This window comes from Rana temporaria, chromosome 7, assembly GCF_905171775.1.
Source record: "Rana temporaria chromosome 7, aRanTem1.1, whole genome shotgun sequence".
NCBI classification, from domain to species: Eukaryota; Metazoa; Chordata; class Amphibia; order Anura; family Ranidae; genus Rana; species Rana temporaria.
Genome location: NC_053495.1, coordinates 172,109,013 through 172,129,087, shown reverse-complemented (window position 1 = coordinate 172,129,087; position 20,075 = coordinate 172,109,013). Strand labels below are relative to the sequence as shown.

The window sequence follows — 20,075 nt, the reverse complement described above, 5'->3', positions numbered from 1 at the left end:
GATCGTGTTTCCCTATATTAGGGAACACACGATCAATGACAGCACCACAGTGAAGAACGGGGAAGCTGTGTTTACACACACCTCTCCCCGTTCTTCAGCTCCGGGGACCGATCGCTGGACTCCAGCGGCGATCGGGTCCGCGAGTCCCGCGGCCGCGGTCACGGAGCTTCGGACCGGGTCACGGACGCGCGCCCGAGACCCACGGCTGGGCACTTAAAGAGGACGTACAGGTACGTGCTTGTGCCCAGCCGTGCCATTCTGCCGACGTAAATGTGCAGGAGGCGGTCCTTAAGTGGTTAAAAAAAAAAAAAAGTTTTTGTATAAAATGGATCGATCAAAGTCCTGAAATAAACAAGTTGAACATAGAGTTCTAGGGGGCGAGCCCCTGTCAACTCTGAGTCTCTGAAACAAATGCAAAGGGAGCGAAGCTGCTCCAGGCGTTGGCTGGGGGGCCCAATTACTATGGTAAAAGGAAGGCAAAAAAGGAAAAGAAGCGCCAGGCAAATCCTAGTGCAGCATTATTTTATTTGATTAAAATACAAATTGTTGACAGTATAAGGTGCACTTACATAGTGCTAGTGAGGGTAGGTAGGTAGGTCCAGATCCATCATCACAGAAGGAGCCGCTGGTGTGTCTCTGTGGAAGAGTCCACGAGTGCCGCGTGTCAGCGGGAAGCTGAAGCCACGAGGGACCTGGTGAGGACACCAACTGATTAACTGTGTAGGAGCGTTCCCGGAGCTGTCAGAGTGTGGAGCCGCCTACCACATTATCTGGCCAATCAGAACGCGTTTCTAAAGCACGGGCAAGCCTCCTTCATCAGCTGGCGGCTCCTTAATGCTGGATCTGGAAAGTACCTAATCAAATAAAATAATGCTGTCCTAGGCCTTTATAATGTCTACCTGTCACATTGGCTTGCAATGGAGACTACAAGTAGCCATTTCAGCATACAGTATATAATGCTGACAATTTACACAGTGCTTTACATATATTGCACATTCACAGTCGGTGAATCATCAGTCCCTACCTCACACACATACATACTAGGACCAATTAAATCAGGGCTCGACAAATCCCAGGCGCCAGGTCGCCATGGCGACTAGAAATAGGGTCCTGGCGACTTGGCTTGGAAGGGGGGCAAAAAACAAAAAAAACTGGCGCCATCTGGTGGTGAGCCGTTGGTATTACAAGTTATTACCACCAGATGTGTAAGCTGGCGCCATCTGGTGGTGGCCGTTGGTATTACAAGTTAAGCATTACAAGTTACACAGCAATTCTAATGTAATTTTTCACTATTTTCACTGCCATCTTCTTCCCTCTAATTAGAACCCCCAAACATTATATATATTTTTTATCCTAACACCCTAGAGAATAAAATGGCGATTGTTATAATACTTTCTGTAATGCCGTATTTGCGCAGCGGTCTTACAAGCGCACTTTTTTGGGAAAAAATTACACCTTTTTTAATTAAAAATTAAGACAACAGTAAAGTTATCCCCATTTTTTTTAATATTATGAAAGATAATGTTACGCCGAGTAAATTCATACATGTCACGCGTCAAAATTGCGTCCGCTTGTGGAATTTTACCCTTTAAAATCTTCATAGGCGACGTTTAAAAAAATCTACAGGTTGCATGTTTTGAGTTACAGAGGAGGTCTAGGGCTAGAATTATTGCTCTCGCTCTACCAATCGGGGCGATACCTCACATGTGTGGTTTGAACACCGTTTACATATGCGGGCGCTGCTCACGTATGTGTTCGCTTCTGCGCGCAAGCTCGTTGGGACTGGGCGCGTTTTCTGGCTCCTAACTTTTTTAGCTGGCTCCTAGATTCCAAGCAAATTTGTCAACCCCTGAATTAAATAAAAAACTGTGGGCAAAACTTTATTTTTTAAATTTTGGATAGAGTAAGGGAGGGTTATAACCCCGTCAGATTAAATTTTTCCTGCCATCTCTGTCCCACTGCGGCAATTTCGCTTCACTTCCTGTCCCATCGCCAAACAGGAAGTGAGAGGAAATCTCTGCAAATTAAAAAAAATTCTTAGGGACCCCCAGCTCTCCAGAACTAGTGTGTTCCATTGGAAGATTTCCCCTCTGTTACTTTTCTGGGGACAATCCAAAATTTGGGGTTTTCTTGTTACTTTCACTTTCAATGATGATGGTAAACAGGACAAATAGCGAGGAGGAATCTCCCAAAAGGGGTTGTAAAGGTTTGTTTTTTTATTTTGTAAATAGGTTCCTTTAAAGCGGGGGTTCACCCTAAAATATCGATATACAGTTACATCCAGCATACTGTATTTTTTTTTTTTTTTCGCTGTACTTACGTTTTGTCGTTCGTTTCACCCAGCTTCCGGGTTCTCGCTCCCCCAGGGAGTAGGCGTTCCTAATACGACGCATAGATGACTGACGTGCGGGTAAAGCGCGTCATGCCTTCCCAAAATATCCGAGGGGGACTCGGCACTTTACGGCGCCTGCGCAGTCAGCTCTACACGGCAGGCGCAAGCGCCGTATAGCGCCGTAAAGAGCCGAGTCCCCATCGGATATTTTCGGAAGGCGATGACACGCTTTACCCGCACGTCAATCGTCTCCTGGGAGGATCAACACTCACTCCCAGGAGACATTGCGCAGAGCTCCCCGTCGGGGAAAAGGAGCGACATGCCCACTCCCCGCAAGGAAGAAGACCCGGAAGTGCGGCTGAATACAGGTAAGTGTCCACATTTTAAAAAAAATGACAACGCTACAAGCCTTTATTAAGGCTGGAGATAGGTTAACTAAAAAGTTTATTTTGAGGGTGAACCTCCGCTTTAAGCTAGTGCATTGTTGGTGCACTTACCTTTTCATTCGATTTCCCTTCTAAATGTTTTTTTTCTTTGTTTTCTTTATCATGCATGATAAGTTGCACCAGTGTGAATGGAGGCTTATTGTCAAGTTAACTGATGCAAACCAGTGCTGATGATCCTGGTCTGAGCATCTAAGCTTTAAAGGGGTTGTAAATGTTTGTTTTTTATTTTCTAAATAGGTTCCTTTAAGCTAGTGCATTGTTGGTTCACTTACCTTTTCCTTCCATTTCCCTTCTAAATGTTTTTTTTTTGTCTAAATTTCTCACTTCCTGTTCCTCCTCAGTAAGCTGTTCTGGCTGACTAACCCCCATGGATGATAGGGGCAAGCTTACTGAGGAGAAACAGGAAGTGAGAAATTCAGACAAAAAAAAAAAAAAAACATTCAGAAGGGAAATTGAAGAAAAAGATTGGTGAACCAACAATGCACTAGCTTAAAGGAACCCATTTAGAAAAAAAAAAAACTAATCTTTACAACCCCTTTAAAGCGGAGTTCCACCCATTTTATTAACATTCTCCCTATTGTATCCCCTTAGCTCATCCTGTTTCATAAGCATTTTTTTTTTATTCTACTTAGAATTACCTTTTCAATGGTATTTCGCTTTTACTTCCGCCCGTCCCCACCTAGGCGATTAAGTCACTAGGCGATTTGCAAGGGTTCCTGGGATAGCGGCGTCCTGTATCCCAGGAGTCCTTGCCGAAAGTGAGGATTCTTCTATTTATGTTAACCACTTGCCGACTGCAGCACACACATATACATCGGCATAATGGCACGGACAGACAAATGGGCATACAGGTACATCCCTTTAAATTTGCTGCGAGCCCCGTGACCGTGCACGCGGGACCCGCAGACTCGATGTCCGCCGGTGTCCCGCAATCGTGTCACGGAGCTGAAAAACCGGGAGATGTCAGTGTAAATACAACATCTCCCCATTCTCCCTAGCGACATGTCACTGATCGAATGCTCCCTCTCATCGGAAGCAGCGATCAGTGACATGTCACTCGTAGCCACGCCCCCTAACAGTTAGAATCACTCCCTAGGACACACTTAACCCCTTCCTAGCCCCCTAGTGGTTAACCCCTTCACTGCCAGTCACATTTATACAGTAATAAGTGCATTTTTATAGCACCGATCGCTGTGTAAATGTGAATGGTCCCAATATAGCGGCAAAAGTGTCCAATGCGTCCGCCATAATGTTGCAGTCATGATTACTAGTAAAAAAAAAAAAAAGATTAATAAAAATGCCATAAAACTCTCCCCTATTTTGTAGACGCTATAACTTTTGCGCAAACCAATCGATAAACTTTTATTGCGATTTTTTTTACCAAAAATATGTAGAAGAATACGTATCGGCCTAAACTGAGGAAAAAAAATGTTTTTTATATATATTTTTGGGGGATATTTATTATAGCAAAAAGTAAAAAATATTGCAATTTTTTCAAAATTGTCGCTCTATTTTTGTTTATAGCGCAAAAAAATTAAACCGCAGAGGTGATCAAATGCCACCAAAAGAAAGCTCTATTTGTGGGAAAAAAATGACGTCAATTTTGTTTGGGAGCCACGTCGCACGACCGCGCAATCGTCAGTTAAAGCGACGCAGTGCCGAATCGCAAAAAAGTGCTCTGGTCTTTGGTCAGCCAAATGGTTAAGCGGTTAAGTGTGGATGGTGATATCTATTACATGTCTCTTGTTCAGCCCTTGGCCTGAACAATATAAATCTATGTATATAAGCACACAGGCCCGGATTCAGAAACGAGATACGACGGCGTATCTCCAGATACGCCGTCGTATCTCTGAGTGCGGGCCGTCGTATCTATGCGCCTGATTCAGAGAATCCGTTACGCATAGATTTCCCTAAGATCCGACCGGCGTAAGTGTCTTACACCGTCGTTTACGTTAGGCTTTTTTCGGCGTATAGTTACCCCTGCTATATGAGGCGTAGCTAATGTTAAGTATGGACGTCGTTCTCGCGCCGAGTTTTGAAAATTTTACGTTGTTTGCGTAAGTCGTTTGCGAATTGGGCTGGACGTAATTTACGTTCACGTCGAATCCAATACGTTCCTTGCGGCGTACATTGGAGCAATGCACACTGGGATATTTCACGGACGGCGCATGCGCCGTTAAAAAAAAAATGTAAAAAACGCGGGGTCAACTTAAATTTATATAAAACACGCCCACAACATCCCCATTTGAATTAGGCAGGCTTACGCCGCCACACAAACGTTACGCCGCCGTAACTAAGGGCTCAAGTTCTTTCTGCATATGGAACTTGCGCCCAACGTTACAGCGGCGTAACGTATCGGAGATGCGCTCATCTTTCTGAATCCGGGCCACAGTGTCCAAGGCACACAATACCTTCTTTAGGCGATGAATATAGTCCCTCTTCAACCTCTCCTCTGCTTGTTTCAGGCCCAGTTCTTGGTCCGCTAACATGGACTCATCTGTGGGTATTGCGTCTGCTTGAACAGGCTCTGCCTTGGGACTATTTTCTGCAGCTTTACCTGAACAAAGGAAAAAAATAAAAAAGAGCATATTATAGAAGACAAACAAATAAATGACAGGGGCTTTTAGAGATGGATCTCAAAACTAACAGCAAATGGGCACAGTGAAGCTGCAAATGGGCACAGTGAGGCTGCAAATGGGCGTTGACCCTCTTTTTCAATTACAGTAGCTGCTACATTCTCACCCTAGGCTCGAGTCAATACGTTTTCCCATTTTTTTGTGGTAAAATTAGGTGCCTCGGCTTGTATTCGGGTCGGCTTATAGTCGAGTATATACGGTATATTTGTGTGGTATATGTGTGCTAGTGGTTGTAAACGCCCACTAACACACAGCTCCTTTCTCTATCTGCAACGTAGAGAGCGTCCTGACTCTCCTGTAGTCCAAGAGAGGGGGGGAGCACGACACTCCACACCAGGGAGAAAGCCTTGCATTACTATGTGGAGTTACAGACAGAAGAACAGGAAGTGAGGATTTCTCAGAAGAAATAAGGACATTTAAAAGCAAAATGGAAGCATGAGGTAAGTGAAGGAGGATTGCACTAAGGTAAAGGAAGCTATTTAGGGAAAAATAAATTGTACCTTTACAACCCCTTTAAAGGGGTGTTCCAGCCTGTTTTTAAGTTTATTAAAAGTCAGCAGCTACAAAAAGTGTAGCTGCTGGCTTTAAATAAAAAGACACTTACCTGCTCCACGGTTCCAGCGACGCGCCGGCCGGGGCTCCGCTCCTCGCCCCCCCTCGCCGGCCGGCATCTTCATTCCTAGTGTGGGCACCCGGCAGTGACAGCTTTCGGCTTCACGACCGGGCACCACTGCGCATGCGCGAGCGGCGCGGTGCCGTCCGATTGGACAGGCGCTCGCTTACAGGGAGGGGCTGCAATAAGGCATATAAGATATTCGCCTTAGCAGCCCCTCAGCGGAAGGAGGAAGTGGGACAGGAAGTCCCACTGCTCCTAAAGCCCCCACTCCCCCCCCCAAAAAAATGACATGCCAAATGTGGCATGTAAGGGGGCAAGGAGTGGATTAAGCAGAAGTTCCATTTTTAGGTGGAACTCCGCTTTAATCTAGGCTTACCTGTAGCTGCATGTGATCAGAGAGGGTTTACAACCGCTTTAGGTGACTGCGCTAAAGTCTTGGGTTTTTATATTTTAATGGGTGTGTATATTTCACTTTTAATTAAAAGGAGGAGAGGTGTCATTCTTTGAACTATGAACCAGGATGCAATAAAGTTGTGACACGAAACGTTTGCGGTGTACTCACATGGTGGAGATGACGTCGGAGGAGATGTCTCTTGATCTGAAATTGGCTCTGTGTGATGATCTGAAGGTGAAATGTCTTTCTTGGTCTCCAGACAGCTTTCTAGAGAAACCTGATTTGGGGAAATTAGATTTTGACTTTCAGGGGCTTCTCCGGCCTCTTTGGATTGGGGGCCTCCTTGATCTGACCCAGTGGTTCTTGGCTGACTAAAGTTCCCAGCTTGTGGCGAAGAGGACCTTTTAGATCTTGTATTACACGCGTTCTGCTCTTCATTTGTTGAGCCACTAGTGCAATTAACAGAGTTTTCTTGGCAGACTCTGGAGTCTGCGGCAGTCGCATCACATGATTCTGTTGGTTTCTCCTTTTTAACGATGATTGGGGAGCCGAGGTCGCCATCCCCACCCAGCTTACCGTTCCCTCTATGTTTTCTGTGCTTTTGGTTGTTTACTACTCGCGTGCCTCTGCCATCCCCGCGGCCGGCACGTGCCAGGGGCTTCCTAGACTCATGGTTGGCTGGTTTGGTGACATCATCCATCATTCCGAGATTATCTTCACACCATTGAAGAAGAGTTTCTCAAGTCACAGCAGCAGCTTCAAATCCCTGCTGGACGCAGAGTACCAGCCGACCTGTCTGTGAATGATAGATTAAAGTTTAAATTATTACGTTACCCATCTTAAAGTTATTTTTTTAACATTCAGTTTTAAACTAAATGTAACACTTTTTTATCTAATTTAACCAAAGCACAAACAACTGAAGGATAACTATAATTCCATATGGTTATTGATAACGTTACACCAGGGCTCGACAAAATCCGGGCGCCCGGTCGCAATTGCGACAAGAAATTGTGACCTGGCGCCCGCCAGTAATTGAGGGCGCGGCTTGGCGGCCTACAAGGCCGTGTCCTCAATTACCGACTGTCGCGGGCCCGCCGCGATCGCGTGGCAGGGGAGGTGTGGGCGCACGGAGGCACAAGATCCTGTGTCTCCGTGCGCCCCCACCTCCCCGCCGCGCGATCGCGGCAGGGCCAGCGGCGGCCGGTAATTGAGGCCGCAGCTTTGCAGCCTTGTGAAGGTCCAAGCTTCCTTCTGTGACCTGGTGCCATCTGGTGGTGGCCATTAGCATTACAAGTAAAACAGCAGTTCTAATGTTTTCACTGCCATCTCCTTCCCTCTAATTAGAACCCCCAAACATTATATATATTTTTTTATTCTAACACCCTAGAGCAGGGATATGCAATTAGCGGACCTCCAGCTGTTGCAGAACTACAAGTCCCATGAAGCATAGCAAGACTCTGACAGCCACAAGCATGACACCCAGCGGCAGAGGCATGATGGGACTTGTAGTTTTGCAACAGCTGGAGGTCCACTAATTGCATATCCCTGCCCTAGAGAATAAAATGGCGATCGTTGCAATACTTTCTGTCATACCATATTTGCGCAGCGGTCTTAATTAATTAATTAATTAATTAATTTTTTTAATTAAAAATTAAGACAACAGTAAAGTTATCCCAATTTTTTTTTATATTGTGAAAGATAATGTTACGCCGAGTAAATTGATACCCAACATGTCACGCTTCAAAATTGCGTCCGCTCGTGGAATGCTGACAAACATTTACCCTTTAAAAACTCCATAGGCATTCTAGAGGTTGCATGTTTTGAGTTACAGAGGAGGTCTAGAGCTAGAATTATTGCTCTCACTCTAACGATCGCGCCGATACCTCACATGTGTGGTTTGAATACTGTTTACATAAGCGGGCGCTAGTCACGTATGTGTTCACGTCTGCGCGCGAGCTTGGCGAGACGGGGCGCGTTTTCTGGCTCCTAACTTTTTTAGCTGGCTCCTAGATTCCAAGCAAATTTATCATGTGTATGCATACCATCAGTGGGAAGGGGTTAAGTGGAACTGGCACTGGAATTGCGCCTAAGGCTCGATTCACACTTGTGTGATGCGGGAACCAGCACAATGCTAGTGCGGGTTCCCGCATTGCACCTGAATCACCGGTGGTTCACACTGCCCTCTACGAACCGCTGTGGGTGTCAATACAAAGTTAATAACAACCCCATATCAGTTTGCAGATCACAGTGCAAACTGTGAAATGGTGCAGGAATCGGATAGCATGTGATCCGATTCCAGTGTGGACCAAAAAAAAAGGGTCCTGCACTATTTTGGTACGAATGCGATGCAAATTCAGCCATACAATCTGTATGGTTGAATTTGCATCGCACAGACATTGCATGTGATCTGCATACCAATTAGGGGTGCAACAGATCGTCATTGATCCGTTATCCCAATGGGTCAATGTCTGCGGATCGACACACCACGTGATCCGCGAATTGAGCCCATAGGAAAGGAGGCGGCTTTGGCGTAGCTCCAGAGCGGCGGCCATCTTGGTACATCCGGCGGCGGGCTAGGTGAGCTTTCCGGAGCGCCGCTGACTGGGGAGATGTAGAGTGGACAGTGGGGGGAGATGACGTGGACATTACAGTAGGGGAGATGTGGACATTACAGTGGGGGAGATGTGGATATAACAGTGGGGGAGATGTGGACATTACAGTGGGGGAGATGAGGGGAGATGTGGACATTACAGTGGGGGAGATGTGGTCATAACAGTGGGGGAGATGTGGTCATTACAGTGGGGGAGATGTGGATATTACAGTGGGGGAGATGTGGTCATAACAGTGGGGGAGATGTGGTCATAACAGTGGGGGAGATGTGGATATTACAGTGGGGGAGATGTGGTCATAACAGTGGGGGAGATGTGGTCATTACAGTGGGGGAAATGTGGATATAACAGTGGGGGAGATGAGGGGAGATGTGGATATTACAGTGGGGGAGATGTGGTCATAACAGTGGGGGAGATGTGGATATTACAGTGGGGGAGATGTGGTCATTACAGTGGGGGAGATGTGGTCATTACAGTGGGGGAGATGTGGATATTACAGTGGGGGAGATGAGGGGAGATGTGGACATTACAGTGGGGGAGATGTGGACATTACAGTGGGGGAGATGTGGATATTGCAGTGGGGAGATGTTGACATTACAGCAGTGGGGGAGATGATGTGGACATTACAGTGGGGGAGATGTGGATATTGCAGTGGGGAGATGTTGACATTACAGCAGTGGGGGAGATGATGTGGACATTACAGTGGGGGAGATGATGTGGACATTACAGTGGGGGAGATGATGTGGACATTACAGTGGGGGAGATGATGTGGACATTACAGCGGTGGGGAGATGTGGACATTACAGTGGGGGGAGATCACGTGGACATTACAGTAGGGGAGATTTGGACATTACAGTGGGGGGAGATCACGTGGACATTACAGTGGGGGGAGATCACGTGGACATTACAGTGGGGGAGATGATGTGGATATGACAGTGGGGGGAGATGTGGACATTACAGTGGGGGAGATGTGGACATTACAGCGGTGGGGAGATGATGTGGACATTACAGTGGGGGAGATGACATGGACATTACAGTGGTGGGGAGATGACGTGGACATTACAGTGGGGGGGGGGGGGAGATTTGGATATTACAGTGGGGGGAGATCACATGGACATTACAGTGGGGGGAGATCACGTGGACATTACAGTAGGGGAGATTTGGACATTACAGTGGGGGGAGATCACATGGACATTACAGTGGGGGGGAGATCACATGGACATTACAGTGGGGGGGAGATCACGTGGACATTACAGTGGGGGGGAGATCACGTGGACATTACAGTAGGGGAGATGTGGATATTACAGTGGGGGGAGATGTGGACATTACAGTGGGGGGGGGGGGAGATATTACAGTGGGGACTATATATGGTGGTGATCCGAAAATTGATCCGATGCGTGGCTCTGATCCGAGGAACGAACCGAACCGTGAGTTTTTTGATCCTAACAGCAATACATTGCAAATCACATGCATTGTCTAGCATCGCACAAGTGTAAACCCAGCCCGTCCTAATCACACAGGTGCATTACTCTGCTTGCGCACAACACAGCAATATGATCAAAAGGCCGCTACAAACTGAACCAGCCATCTTTGCCAAAACGACATTATACGGCCCCCTCTACACAAACACAGCAACAGACTGCTCATTCATCCTCTTCAATAACCCCATTCCACCGCCACAAGTGAAAGCAACGCACACCCACCATAAGGCCTGTGCAAAGGCAGAACCGCTGGCGGCAGAACAGCGCTCAGTCTTCTAATCAAACCTGCAGATCGGGTAATATATCCAATGTTCAAAGGTTCCATGAAAGATTACCCATCAAAGCAGCTCCAAGCCCAATCACTAAACTCTCATATATGTTTTAACATGTTCATATGTGTTTTTTTTTTTAAACCCGTATAAATACAGTGGGGCAGATTCACATAGAATCCGCGGCGGCGTAGTGTAAGCCATTTACACTACGCCGCCACAACTTACTGGAGCAAGTGCCGTATTCTCCAAGCACTTGCTCCGTAATTTGCGGCGGCGTAGTGTAAATGGCCCGGCGTATGGCCGCGTAATTCAAAGGGGGCGGCTTGTATTTAAATTAAGCGCGCCTCAGCGCCGATCGAATTGCGCATGCGCCGACTGTAAAAATAGCCCAGTGCACATGCTCCAGGCTCCAGCTCACGACGGAAAACATCAATGACGCCGACGTGAGCGTCATTGACGTAAAAGTCCTATTCGCGAGCGAGTTAGTAAAACGACGGAAAAAGACGACGTTGACCCGACGCCATACTTAACATGGCATACGGCGGACTGACGTAAGGTTACCCCTCATATAGCAGGGGTAACCTTACGCTTACGGAAACGACGACGAGGCGGCGCAAAATCGTTCGGGAATCGGCATATTCGGCTCATTTGCATATGCGACGCTGAAATCGACGTAAAAGCCACCTAGCGGCCAGCGTAGTATTGCATTTAAGATCCGACGGTGTAAGTGACTTACACCAGTCGGATCCTAGTCTAATTCTGGCGTATCTTGTTTTGAGAATACAAAACAATGATACGCCGGCGGGATTTTCGAATTACGCCGGTGTATCTGTAGATACACCGGCGTAATTCTTTTGAGAATCTGGCCCAGTATGCATTAAAATTATTTCCAGTGATCCTGTTATAAGGGATCTTGTTTCAGGAACTTTTTAGTATGGCCCCTTTCACACTTGTGTGACTTGTCCTGCGACTTGGGACTGCAAAGTCGCATGACAAGTCATATCCCATGATTTCCAATGAGTACCATTCATATCTGTGCGACTTCAAGTCTCACTGGCCCGGATTCAGAAAGAAGTTACGCTGGTGTATCTATTAATATGCCGCGTAACTTCTAGGATGCGCCGGCGTATCTTTTTTCTGTATTCAGAAAACAAGATACGCTGGAATTTTGCTAAGATCCGACTGGCGTAAGCCTCTTACGCCGTCGTATCTTAGTTGCATATTTACGCTGGCCGCTAGGTGGCGCTTACGCGAGGAATATGCAAATTAGGTAGATACGCCGATTCACAAACGTACGTCCGCCCGGCACATTTTTTTATGTCGTTTACGTAAGGCTTTTTCCGGCGTAAAGTTACCCCTCATAAAACAGGGGTAAGTCATGTTAGGTATGGACGTCGGAAACGTACGAACAGCGTCGTATTTTACGTCGTTTGCGTAAGTCGTCCGTGAATGGGGCTGTACGTAAGTTACGTTCACGTCGAAAGCATTGACTATTTGCGGCGTAATTGGGAGCATGCGCACTGGGATACGTTCATGGACGGCGCATGCGCCGTTCGTCAAAAACGTCAATTACGTGGGGTCACAAGTAATTTAAATAAAACACGCCCACATCATCCATATTTGAATGAGGCGGGCTTACACCCGCCCATATACGCTACGCCGCCGTAACTTCGGGCGTAAGATCTTTCAGAATACACTACTCGCCGGACTGAGTTACGGCGGCGTAGCGCATATGAGATGCGCTACGCCCGCAGAAAGATACGCTAATCTTTCTGAATCTGGCCCACTGTCTTCAAAGTAGTCCCTGTACTACTTTAGTCCGACTTTGATGCGAGTTGAGGTCCATAGACCTCAAGTTTACACAGGCATTCCCTAAAATTGCGGCAAAGTCGCGGTAGTGTGAAAAGGGCCTTATGGTGTGACAACTGTGTGCCTATGTTGTCATAGGTGGGCCCAGCTGATTGCATTAAGGTGTGCACCCAAAAGCTAAAACATATTTGCATGAGTGTATGTGTATATAGACTGACGGTGTCAGCAGGGCAGAGATTGGTGTCAGCAGGGCAGAGATTGGTGTCAGCAGGGCAGTGGACGGTGTCAGCAGGGCAGAGATTGGTGTCAGCAGGGCAGTGGACGGTGTCAGCAGGGCAGTGGCTGGTGTCAGCAGGGCAGAGATTGGTGTCAGCAGGGCAGAGATTGGTGTCAGCAGGGCAGAGATTGGTGTCAGCAGGGCAGAGAATGGTGTCAGCAGGGCAGAGATTGGTGTCAGCAGGGCAGAGATTGGTGTCAGCAGGGCAGTGGACGGTGTCAGCAGGGCAGAGATTGGTGTCAGCAGGGCAGTGGACGGTGTCAGCAGGGCAGAGATTGGGGTCAGCAGGGCAGAGATTGGTGTCAGCAGGACAGAGATTGGTGTCAGCAGGGCAGAGATTGGTGTCAGCAGGGCAGAGATTGGTGTCAGCAGGGCAGAGATTGGTGTCAGCAGGGCAGAGATTGGTGTCAGCAGGGCAGAGATTGGTGTCAGCAGGGCAGTGGACGGTGTCAGCAGGGCAGAGATTGGTGTCAGCAGGGCAGAGATTGGTGTCAGCAGGGCAGTGGACGGTGTCAGCAGGGCAGAGATTGGGGTCAGCAGGGCAGAGATTGGGGTCAGCAGGGCAGAGATTGGTGTCAGCAGGGCAGAGATTGGTGTCAGCAGGGCAGAGATTGGTGTCAGCAGGGCAGAGATTGGTGTCAGCAGGGCAGAGATTGGTGTCAGCAGGGCAGTGGACGGTGTCAGCAGGGCAGAGATTGGGGTCAGCAGGGCAGAGATTGGGGTCAGCAGGGCAGAGATTGGTGTCTGCAGGGCAGAGATTGGTGTCAGCAGGGCAGAGATTGGTGTCAGCAGGGCAGAGATTGGTGTCAGCAGGGAAGTGGACGGTGTTTTTTTTTTAGTGTTTTTTTTTTTTCTTAGGAGCCTTATTAGGGGGCTTTGGTGAAACATCAGGGGTCTAAACAAGGGGTATCTGCACTACACAGGGTGATCAGGGAGGGCCCAGGCACACCTGGCACACGTCAATGTATGGTGTCAACCTTTCACATGACTACCAGAGGTCATGCTGATACACATAATAGTCATAATCCAACGTTCTATCAGGAAGACAGACAAAAGCAATGATTTGCAGATGACACTTGAGCCTGTAGCCTGGAAGTTGCTGGAGGAGATTAGCAAAACGGAGATGCAAAAGAGGATGAAAAAGAGAGAAAGTTGTATGTATTAAAAAGAAAGAAAGAAAGAAAGGTAGACATAAAAGAAGCATTGCAAATGTTGACTATATACATTATTTTTGTAGCACTGATGAAGGGTGGCTTTGGGCCCCTGAAATACTTTGGCTGTAGGATTTATTTGGCTTGGCGCTCCTGGTATATTCCATATCCTTCAAGTCACTCACTTGGTATCCCTTGGAGGGTATCCTTGTTTTATGTTAGCAGCCTTGCTGGAACCTCGCGGCCTTTTCCCAGGGTCGCGGCGAGCAGGATTTTTTAGGGGAGGCCGCGGCTTCGGCCTAGTCCGCGGAGCGCCGGTCCTGTGGAAAAAAAAATAAAAAATCTATTTGGTCAAAATCTGAATCGATTTGCCCTCGCAACTCGATTCAAATAAAAAAATTTCCCAGCCCTAATACAAGTAGCGTCATGTCACAACTGAGTGCAGTAATACCTCAGATTGCGAGTAATGCGGTTTACAAGCGTTTCATAATAAGAGCTTTTTTAATTTTTTTTTATTCCTGACTCGTTTTTTGAGCGTTGTCTCGCAAAACAAGCAGGATTCAAACCTCTGGGTTGTGTATTACCGCATTTGGCCATAGGCGCAGGGGGCGCCGGTGACACTCAGAGCCATTGGGAGCTGCTCGTAAATAATACTCACAAACACTCCATTCCCGAGTGTCTTCGAACCTCGCCGAGTGTTTTCAAATGTCTCCAGCGCCCCCCTCACCTCTGGTTACATGTGGTACTGCATTCACTAGCAGTGCCACTGGAACAGATTGTCTGAGTTTCCTATGGGGAAACTCGCTTTGCTATACAAGTGCTTTGGATTGCAAGCATTCTTCTGGAACGAATTATGCTTGTAATCCAAGGAACCGCTATATAACCGCTTTATTGTCCTCCTTGTTCATCCATGGAAGCCTTTTGAGTGGCTATTATACCTATTGCTACTTTACTTGTTTTTTTTTTGCGCAGCGCCAATTTTTTTTTTTATTATTATTTTATTATCTGTGTGTGTGTAATAAAATAGAAAAATAATAAAAGATAAATTGGCGCTGCGCAAATATATTTTTTTTAATTTTTATTACCCGCACGCACACACACACACAGATAATAAAATAAAATAATAATAAAAGATAAATTGGCCCAGCGCCAATTTATCTTTTATTATTATTTTATTTTATTATCGGTGTGTGTGTGTGCAATAAAAATTAAATTTAAATTAAATTTTAATTTTAATTTTATTACACACACACACACACACACACACACACATTATGCTTGTAATCCAAGGAACCACTATATATACTGCATTGTCCTCCTTGTTCATCCATGGCAGCCTTTTGAGTGGCTATTATACCTATTGCTACTTTACTTGTTTTTTTTGCGCAGCGCCAATTTATCTTTTATTATTATTTTATTTTATTATCTGTGTGTGTGTAATAAAATAGAAAAATAATAAAAAAGATAAATTGGCGCTGCGCAAATATATTTTATTTAATTTTTATTACACGCACGCACACAAACACACAGATATTACAATTAAAATAATAATAAAAGATAAATTGGCGTTGCGCCAATATATTTTATTTTATTTTTATTACACACACAGATAATAAAAATAAAATATATTGGCGCAGCAGCAATTTATTTTTATTACCTGTGTGTGTAATAAAAATAAAATTAAATAAATTATATTGGCGCAGCGCTAATTTATCTTTTATTATTATTTTATTATCTGTGTGTGTGTGTGTGTAATAAAAATAAAATATATTTGCGCAGCGCCAATTTATCTTTTATTATCGGTGTGTGTGTGTAATACATTTTTTTATTTTTATATATATATATATATATATATATATATATATATATATATATATATATATATATATATATATATATATATAAAATATATTTTTTAGTTTTTACTACACACACACGGATAATAAAATAAAATAATAACAAAAGATCAATTGGTGCTGCTCAAAAAAAACAAACAAAAAAAACAAAAACAAAAGTAGCAATAGGTATAGTAGCCACTCAAAAGGCTTCCACGGATGAAGGAGGACACATACACAAACAGAATATATATGCAACATGTATATTCTCACTGCCCACTAATACAAAAACATTATTGATATAAAAAAAAAAAAAAAAATGCAAAGATAAAATACATTATTAATGCAACAGATACCAGCACCATTGCTAAAAGCTATTCTTATAAAAATAAAATAAAAAACGCACAGCAATAACATAGCAGCTCTGGCCTCTCGGCATACATGTACAGACTTCTATGTTTCCAGCCGCTGCAGCACAAAGCAGTCTTGTGTCATGGCGTCACATATACAACTATCAGCTGGTAACACCGCATGTGACAGAAATGAAACTCAGCTCTGATCTGCAGAGAAACGAAACCCAGGCTGCTTCCGGAAACTTTATTTTTACACTCTTATCTCGCCTTGATAGTCTGTACTGTGAATGCTGCATAACATGTAATACACAATCCCGCCTACAGCCAGGCGAACTGAGCGCCAAACAAAGTCAGATCTGTCTGCCGAAAGAAATGATTGGTTTTATCAGACAGAAAATGAGGGATCATCTGCAAAAGAAAAAAAAAAGTATTTATTTCAGTTTTGTTGCCGTTGAAGATTTTTCCTCACTTTCCTAATTGGGGTACGGGTAGTTGGGTACCCCTTATCCATACCGGAGTAAAGAAGGGTAACCTCTCTAGTGGAGCCCAGGATAGTAGTACACGCCTGACAAGGGCTTTTTTTCAGCAGGAACGTGGGGGAACACAGTTCCGGTGATCTGCCGATATGGTTCCGGCTAACGTGAAAGTTCCTGCGCAGGCGCAATCTGATCTGCCAATATGGTTCCGTCCTTTAAGGACTGCGCAGGCGCAAACTTGGCGACGGAAATCTCTGAACCTCGGCCGGCATCCAGGGTGACGTGGATTTTGAGGAAAGTGGCCAGTCGGACGGCTCCCTCCGCTCGCTCGGCCTCCTGGCTCTTTTTTTAACATCCTCCAATCCACGGGGATGTTAAAGAATGAGCCTGGATGCCGGGCGAGCGAAGCGAGCCGTCCGACTGGCCACTTTCCTCAAAATCCACGTCGCCCTGGATGCCGGCCGAGGTTCGGAGATTTCCGTCAGCAAGTTTGCGCCTGCGCAGTCCTTGAAGGAACTTTCTCGTTAGGGGAACCTTAAGGACAAGTCACCGGCACTGAACGTATGTAATGGCTGGGAGGTGCTGGAGGGTCTATTGCTGGCTGCTGGGGGATCTGTTATCTCTGGAGGAGATCTATTGTTGCAGGAAGCTATTGTTGCTGGTGGGGGATCCATTGTTGCTGGGAGGAATCTACTATTGGAGGGGGAGTTTATTAATGCTGGCTGCTGGGGGATTTATTGTTGCTGGGGTGAATCTATTTTGCTGGGGGGGGGGGGAGGTATTGCTTTTGACGGGAGGTCTATAGTTGCTGGATGATCTATTGTTGGGGGGGGGGTCTATTGCTGCTGGCTGCAGGGAATCTTTTTTACTAGATTCCTAGTTATCAACAAATTCCATACAAATTACTCAATACCACAAAATGATACTTTGTTCTGTACTTTCCAAAAGTGGTGATACTAGGAGGAATGGTCCTCAAAGGTGGGTAGGGGGTGGAACCAAGGAATGGTCCTCGAAGGTGGGTAGGGGGTGGAACCAAGGAATGGTCCTCGGAGGTGGGTAGGGGGTGGAACCAAGGAATGGTCCTCGGAGGTGGGTAGGGGGTGGAACCAAGGAATGGTCCTAGGAGGTGGGCAGGGGATGGAACCAAGGAATGGTTCTTGTATGTGGGTAGGGGGTGGAACCAAGGAATGGTCCTAGGAGGTGGGTAGGGGGTGGAACCAAGGAATGGTCCTCGGAGGTGGGTAGGGGGTGGAACCAAGGAATGGTCTTCGGGGGTGGAACCAAGGAATGGTCCTCAAGGGACAGTGCTCAAAAGGTGGGTAGAGGGCGGAGAAAAGCGGTGACTCAGAAGCAGGGAGTACCTGCACCTATTCTCTGAGAAAAAAAGCCCTGGTTCTAAGACTACCTTGGCACAGGCACCTGGCGTTGGTGTGAATGACAGTGGCAGGAAATCTGTTGATTCCTGTAGCTGTTTCAGCCACCTGTGAGGACATAAATTCATCCACAGGTAATAGCTGGCTGGGCGAACAGCCACGGATAGCTGCGGCCACAGTTGATACATCATTGAAGATTACGGCAGCACTCAATATTCACAGCTAGCTGCTCACAAGTGGCTGAAAGAGCAGCAAGAATCAGCAGATTCCTGCAGCTGTCATTGGCACCAGCGCTAGCCACCCGTGCCAAGGTGGCCTAATCTTTTATAGCTCTTCGTAAAACTAAAAAATTGTTTTGGCTGGAAATACACTTTAACCACTTCGGCCCCGGAAGGATTTACCCACTTCCTGACCAGGCCATTTTTTGCGATACGGCACTGCGTCAATTTAACTAACAATTGCGCGGTCGTGCAACGGTGTACCCAAACAAAATTGATGTCCTTTTTTTCCCCCACAACTAGAGCTTTCTTTTCGTGGCATTTGATCACCTCTGCGGTTTTAATTTTTTGCGCTGTAAACCACAAAAGAGCGACAATTTTGAATATATATATATATATATATATATATATATATATATATATGCACATGAGAGGCATGCAGATTTTAAAGCTCACCCTCCTTGTAGCCGCATAGATGAGTTACGTGGGCAGTAACAGGTTAAAAGTCCCTCACATAGAGTGTTAGTATACGGATTATAAAGCCTCATACACACGATCGGATTTTCCCATGGGATTTGTGTGATGACAGGCTGTTGTCGGAAAACCCGACTGTTTGTATGCTCCATCGGACAATTGTTGTCGGACTTTCTGCCAACGAATGTGGGATAGCATTCTTTAAAATTTTCCAACAACACATGTGTGTTGTCGGATTTTCCGACCGTGTGCCCATAGGACGAAAATCCAAAGTACAGACACGCATGCTCAGAAGCAATGCTCACTATAACACAACATTAGCAGAAGTTGCCCAAAGGGTGGCACTAAAAAAGAGCAGAAAAAACAAGTAGTTTCGTGTTTGTTGGCCGACCATTTCTTTGCAAGACAAGTTCCTGGCCAACGCCCTTCTGACAAAAGTCCTACACTTTGTCTGATGGAAATCCGATCGTGTGTACGAGGCTTTAGTCGGCAGGATCTGGTGTGGGGACATTTGAGACCACTCAAATAATTGTTTTCTATAGATTATTGATGATTAGGACATGATCAGAGGCGGCGCTGTTTGACCCCGTTCAGTCTGTCATACATGTCCAGCTGTCTGCAGGGCTCGCTTTGGCTCAGCTGTCCTCAGAATTGCCATTTGGTGACACCAAACAATCGGGTGTCACCAAACAACCTGGAATTTCCAACATATACACACAGGGCCAGATCCACGAAGCGTTTACGCTGGCGTATCTATTGATACGCCGCATAAATTCTAGTTTGCTCAGGCGTATCTTTGTTTTGTATCCACAAAACAAGATACGCCTGAAGCTGGGCTAGATCCGACTGGCGTACGTCTTAGTACGCCGTCGGATCTAAGGTGCATATTTACGCTGGCCGCTAGGTGGCACTTCCGTCGATTTCCGCGTCGAGTATGCAAATTAGCTAGATACGGCGATCCACGAACGTACGTCTTAGTACGTCGTCGGATCTAAGGTGCATATTTACACTGGCCGCTAGGTGGCGCTTCCTTCGATTTCCGCGTTGAGTATGCAAATTAGCTAGATACGGCGATCCACGAACGTACGTCCGGCCGGCGCATTTTTTACGTCGTTTCCGTAAGGCTTTTTTCGGCGTATAGTTACCCCTGCTTTATGAGGCGTACGCAATGTTAAGTATGGACGTCGGGCCGGCGTCTAATTTTTTCCGTCGTGTACGTCGTTTGCGTAAAACGTTCGCGAATAGGGCTTTGCGTAGAATTACGTTCACGTCGAAAGCATTGGCATGCTGCGGGTTAATTTGGAGCATGAACACTGGGATACC

At 46.1% G+C, this 20,075-nt stretch overlaps 1 protein-coding gene across 2 annotated transcripts in view; it reads right to left on the bottom strand.

The window, feature by feature from the left end:
• TUT4 (terminal uridylyl transferase 4) overlaps nucleotides 1-20,075 on the bottom strand; it is a 115,727-nt gene that overhangs the window by 90,755 nt on the left and 4,897 nt on the right. The window contains exons 2-4 of one of the 2 annotated variants that reach the window (XM_040360467.1): nucleotides 14,209-14,343; nucleotides 6,593-7,220; nucleotides 5,190-5,335 (exon numbers count right to left, since the gene is read on the bottom strand). In XM_040360467.1, coding sequence (XP_040216401.1) covers nucleotides 5,190-5,335; nucleotides 6,593-7,127 — 681 coding nt within the window. In that variant the 5' untranslated portion in view covers nucleotides 7,128-7,220; nucleotides 14,209-14,343. The remainder of the gene's footprint in view (nucleotides 1-5,189; nucleotides 5,336-6,592; nucleotides 7,221-14,208; nucleotides 14,344-20,075) is intronic. The other variant, XM_040360468.1, reaches the window with a different exon arrangement.